Raw genomic sequence first — 5,774 nt, 5'->3', positions numbered from 1 at the left:
TAGCATACTTAGGTGTGAATGTTTATTTAATTTGTAAGTAGGTAGAGACCGGAGAAATCGCGCGATTGTAATTTCCACTCAGGAGTGGACAATTTCTTCTTCGGATATTATACAAAGTTTCAGCAAGCTTTAGATTCATTTATCATTTAAATATTTCTTGTATTTTTTCCATATATTGCTGATACTCTGTACCGCGAGATATAAATCAGTATCGAACGATTCAAAAGTCTTTGCGTTTTCTTAAATATTAATTCTTTTTCGAAAAAGTAAAGATAGCTGAATACGTTGGATACTTACTTAATATTAAGTATATTAACGCTTTGCTTTTTAGTAATTCCTACTGAAAATACTTCATTTGTTATATATGCATAGTAACTACAAAGTAGAGTAAAGATAATAGAAAAAAGTGGTCGAGTAAAAAAGTAAGACCATAAGATGTATTACWAAGTTTCTGCTTTTGTTTGATATTATTTAATTTTTTAAATGCAAAGTGTTAATAATAGGTTCATCGATTAGATCAAATATCTGTTGAGGCATTCGAGTAAATGTAATTGTACGATTTGTATTGTAAAATGCGCTNCTGAATACGTTGGATACTTASTTAATATTAAGTATATTAACGCTTTGCTTTTTAGTAATTCCTACTGAAAATACTTCATTTGTTATATATGCATAGTAACTACAAAGTAGAGTAAAGATAATAGAAAAAAGTGGTCGAGTAAAAAAGTAAGACCATAAGATGTATTACAAAGTTTCTGCTTTTGTTTGATATTATTTAATTTTTTAAATGCAAAGTGTTAATAATAGGTTCATCGATTAGATCAAATATCTGTTGAGGCATTCGAGTAAATGTAATTGTACGATTTGTATTGTAAAATGCGCTTAGAAAAAGCCTCACAGCAGAGTTTAGGGCATGAAGAATGAAGAGGCATTATGCCGAAGAGGCTAAGGCCGAAGAGGCCCCCACTTAAATGTGGCTGAAGAGGGCAACTACTATTGAGGCTATTGAGTTATTTTTAAAGGTTCAACAGCAAGTTCGAACTCTTCGAAAATAGYTCTCTAGTCATATTTTATATTTTATTATATTACTGTTTTGCTCGTCATTAATTTGTAGTTTTAATTGGAGATGATGGACCATTCCATCTCCTTGGGACACCAAAKTAGTGTTCCTCAAAATCGTCAAAAAGATGCATATGTGTTYAGTTAGAGTCAAAAATATTAAAATTTTCGTATTATTAAATTTTCAAGCTTGAATAACGTTCAGTAAATATTACAGTAATTTCTATTTTCTTGTTTTGTCTTTAAGATTTTTCACTGTAATCGTATTTTATTAAATTTGCAATTTTTCTTTTTCGTAAAATGCAATTTAAAAGTATTTCATAATAATTATTAGATATTATTTTTTTTTAGTAATTTAATATTTTGTACTTTTCCTTATTTTTTTATATATATTTTATGTAAATGTAAAATCACGTGTTTAAATTTAATTTTATTGCAACAGTAAATAAGTAGAGATTTGATAAAAATAAATATAAAATTCAATTGAAAAGTGCATCTGCGAATTGGACGATTACTATGTCAGGCTATTGTATCACTTGATTGTATGATTAATATAGTTTTCTTTTTGTTACAGGTGATCATCATTGGTTTTAACATCAACTCTTTTTCATTTTTTTTGTATTAAATGACTACTATTTAAAATATGTAAATATATGCATTTCTGAAGGGCCACATATAAATACAAAATATTATATAAATATTTCAAATTTTATAAAAATTATAAGTTTGAATTATTTGTAAAATGTTCCAAAAATTTTTAAGGATTTCATTAATAAAAATATTTGTTATTTTATTATATTTTTTTATACATCGATACGAGATACATCGTTGATCAGCTTATTTGTATTTCAAGAGGAATATTAAATGTTTAATATTAAAAGGTGAGCTATCAACTATAATATAATGTTCAAATAATTATTCCATAGTTATTAAAATATTAATTATAAACAACTACACTTACACTCAACACTATCAAAATGAATATATAACAATGTGAAAATGATTTATTATTCAAACTTGTTTGAAAGAAAAAAGCTGAGATGTTTATTTGTCGAAATATAAAAATATAAATGACACAACTCAAATTTTAATATTTTATATTTTAATAAAAATATTTTTAATATTTTTACTTATATTTATTAAATTCACTTATTTAAATCATTCGATTGCTTTTTACTTTTCTTAGTTAAATAAAATATTATCTCATCATTTAATTGTATGAATTGGTTGAAGTAAATAACGAATTTACATAATTCATTCACCACATTTTTGTCCATAATATTTCCCATTGTAAAAATGTTAGGCTTCTGTTAAAACACGTGCGTTTGTTTACTTTAATTAATTTGATTTTGTCAATAGATAATACAAGCTCTTGTGCACTTTAAACTTGATTATAATATCAAGTAATGTGTTATAAATACATATTATTTATTTTTTTAATAATTCAAAAAACTTTAAAGTTATAAATTGATTTAATTAGCAATTGAAATAATCAAATGATAATAAAAAAAAAAGGAAAGAAAATGAACCTAGATGTTTCTAATTCCCTTCTTGTGCACTACGTGTCGCTGATGTTTTATTTTCAATTATTAGGTTATTTTCGCTAAAATATCTAATGTGATTTTAAATAACTCCGTAAACAATTAATATAATCGCACAAATGTAAGTTTATTGAGTAATCTCTTTGTACACCAAAGAAACAGTATTTTTTCTATTACATGTGATCGGTATTTTTGTTGATGATATATTTGATTTATCTGCATTCATCAATTTATTTCATTTTTCATTCAATATTAAATACAGTTTTATATCATGGATTTGAATGAAAAAATTAAATGGGAATTTATTAAAAATAATGTAAAGGATAGAATGATAGAATCATCATTAATTCATAGATTTAGTAAATCTAAAAAGTATAAAGAAAGTACCAAGTTATTAAATAAGTGGGTGCAAAATCATAAAAAAATTAGTTATACTAAGTATATGAAAGTGAAACGATCAATTAAAAAAAGGATATCGAAAGATGTAGTAATTAAAGACTATGATAGCTACGGGGAAGAGGATTATGTGATCGCACACACACAAAATCAATATAAAAGTAAGATAAAAAATAATCAAGCTAAGATATCTACAAATAAAGATAGTTTTAATTCTATTCCAATAATAACCATACTCGATGAAAATGAAATTTCATTCAATGATTCAAACTTATCAAAAAAAAGCGTAGAGAATACAAGCTTAGAATCAAGTACTTTACAGGATCAGGAGGAAATAATAATAGTGAGTATTTGTTGCAATTTAAGTCGACTTCAATTAATTTCACTCAATTTCAATTATTTTTCTACAAAATTATCATAGAATACCAAATCATTTTCAGATATAAATAATGCTGATACAGTTCCTGTAGTTGGAATAGAACAATCAGTAAGTTCACCTGAACAATACTTCACTCCAACTAAAAAAACACAATTGATAGATAACGAAGAGAAAAGATTTGTAAATACTACTGATACTAGTTCTCCAATTATAAAGAAAATAAAAACATCAAAAAAAGCATCCCTCAGTCATAAGCGTAATAATTCATTTATGAATGGTGAAAGAACTGGTGAAGAAATATTAGATCTAATTTCTGACGAAGAAGAAATAACAACGTGTCATTCCGACACATCGCATAATAATATTAACTCATTTGCTGTAGAAACACAAAGATCACCGGTTATAATTTCATCTACTGAAATTTCCAATAACAAATATAAAGTAATGAATAAGAAAGAATGTTGCCGTGACTTATGGAATAAATATAATGATGTTAGCGTTAAAGAAAAAAAAGAAGATGAACTAGAAGAAAATGTAATATTTGTCGAAAATACAAGTAACAGCAGTATTTTACCACTATCTGATAAACGTGTTAATCAAATTAAAAATTTAAACTTAGCTATAGAAAGTTCTTCAAGCGAGGATGAAGTTCAAGAATATGACGAAAATTCAAGTAACAAAATTTTGCCTAATAATTCAAACTGTATAACTAACAAAAAAATTACAACATACAATAAAAATATAGTTTCGATCGTAAAAAGTTCTTTAATTAAGAATGGAATAATAGAACTTAAAAAAAATGTAAATAAAAAAAGTTTACCTAACAATTCAAACTGTATAGCTGACAAAAATTTCGATTTAACTATGGAAAGTACTTTGAGTGAGGATGAACTGTTAAAAGGACAAAATTTAAACGAAGAAATTAATAATTCAAATAGTGTAGCTTCCAAAAATACAATACAAAGTAAATTAAAATTAAAGAGATCATCAAACGTAGATCATAAAAACGATCAAAGTATTTCTAACATACAGAGTAAAAATAATAGTATAAATCATAATGACAGTATTGATCATCGCAATAATGATTCCAAAAATTGTGAACAAATACAAAGATTTGATGGGATACCCGGCAATGTAAGATTAATATTTTACAAAGATTTACATAGATATAATTAACTGTATAAAATTGATTAACTTTTTGTTTTAGCTGCAAGACTTGATCAATAAAGAAAACTTAGTTCTTGACTCAACTAAATCAACTTTTACACTTGAGGATCTCTCTCAAGACAATGAAATATTTCTTTTAAACATTCCAAGTACAGTATGTATTATATTAACGTACATCGATCAAAATTATTTATCAATAATTAGATTTTTGTAGTAAAAAATGTAACTTCTAATTTTGATATAGATAAAACTAACAGATTTAAAAGGCCAACAATTGGTTTTAAAAAACGAAAAATTAAAACTTGGGAAAAACCAATATAGAATTTCGTATAAAGATGTACCATCTCAATCCTGTGTTTTCGCTACTCACAGAAATAATAAATCATATAAATTAGGTATGTAATACTTTTTCAGATGTACAATGCATTACATATATTGAAACATAATGTGAACATTTAAATAATATTTTTCAGTTAACATTAAACCTACCAGCTCGATCTTAGTGAGAGAAAAATTATCTCCACCATCGTTTTTATAAAAAAAAATACAAAGACTTTTAATATTACATGTATTAAATAATGTATGAATCTTATTGCATCAGTACCGTATTTATTAAAATATTGTAATTACACACACACACATATATTGAATGTTTTTTTATTTTAGTATCAGAAATAAAATAAGATTTAACCGATGATATAATAATATAATAATAATGATTAATATAATATTTTATACAACACATATATATATATAAATAAATATATAGCTGTTTTATCTCCTTACGATAGTAATATATTTTTAAAAAGTAATTATTTTGTTGGTTATGATTATGTTTGCTCGTAGAAAGATTGATACAAGCAATTATGTAGAAATTCTTTTACTTTTGAGGTTGATCGTTTGTTTATGTTTCATATACACATCGCTTAAAAATGTGTGTGTGCAATAAGTAAGCAGTATAGAATTCATTTATTAAATAATAATAGCTTCTTGTTCGTGCCAAAAATATCCCAACATACGATCGTAACGGTAAAATTGCTTTATTTTATTCGACCGTAAAGAGTTATCACAGTATTGTACAGAAAGGTTATGTATCTCATACGTAGTTCTGTGTGCAAAGTTCGGTTTTAAGAAAAAGTTTAAATAATATTCTAAAACTCTCTCTCCAATATATATATATATATATTAATTAATTAATTATTTATTTGATATTATGTATATAACATTAAAAG

General features: G+C 24.9%; 2 protein-coding genes across 2 annotated transcripts in view; one reads left to right on the top strand and one right to left on the bottom strand.

Annotated features, from left to right (window-relative positions):
• Positions 1 to 2,662: 2,662 nt before the first annotated feature.
• On the top strand, positions 2,663 to 5,181 carry LOC106787300 (putative uncharacterized protein DDB_G0290989). Its single transcript, XM_014749533.1, has 5 exons — positions 2,663 to 3,339; positions 3,418 to 4,509; positions 4,583 to 4,696; positions 4,787 to 4,937; positions 5,016 to 5,181. The coding sequence occupies exons 1-5, from the start codon at positions 2,872 to 2,874 to the stop codon at positions 5,078 to 5,080; spliced, it is 1,890 nt and encodes a 629-aa protein (XP_014605019.1). The 5' UTR covers positions 2,663 to 2,871; the 3' UTR covers positions 5,081 to 5,181.
• A 404-nt stretch (positions 5,182 to 5,585) lies between these two features.
• Positions 5,586 to 5,774, bottom strand: part of LOC106787299 (histone RNA hairpin-binding protein) — a gene marked incomplete in the record, with an annotated part of 2,491 nt that continues 2,302 nt past the window's right edge. Inside the window, 1 exon segment of the mRNA XM_014749532.1 lies at positions 5,586 to 5,628.

Source organism: Polistes canadensis, unplaced genomic scaffold (assembly GCF_001313835.1).
Source record: "Polistes canadensis isolate GaletaPanama2010 unplaced genomic scaffold, ASM131383v1 scaffold_97, whole genome shotgun sequence".
In the NCBI taxonomy this organism is placed as follows: Eukaryota; Metazoa; Arthropoda; class Insecta; order Hymenoptera; family Vespidae; genus Polistes; species Polistes canadensis.
This window is presented reverse-complemented; position numbering and strand designations above follow the sequence as displayed.

Bases quoted from the DNA above. Each gene is read 5' to 3' on its own strand.
- LOC106787300 (XM_014749533.1), top strand. From the start codon at position 2,872: ATGGATTTGAATGAAAAAATTAAATGGGAATTTATTAAAAATAATGTA. The intron at 4,510-4,582 runs GTAAGATTAATA...TTTTTGTTTTAG, and splicing joins TTGATGGGATACCCGGCAAT to CTGCAAGACTTGATCAATAA. The intron at 4,697-4,786 runs GTATGTATTATA...ATTTTGATATAG, and splicing joins TTTTAAACATTCCAAGTACA to ATAAAACTAACAGATTTAAA.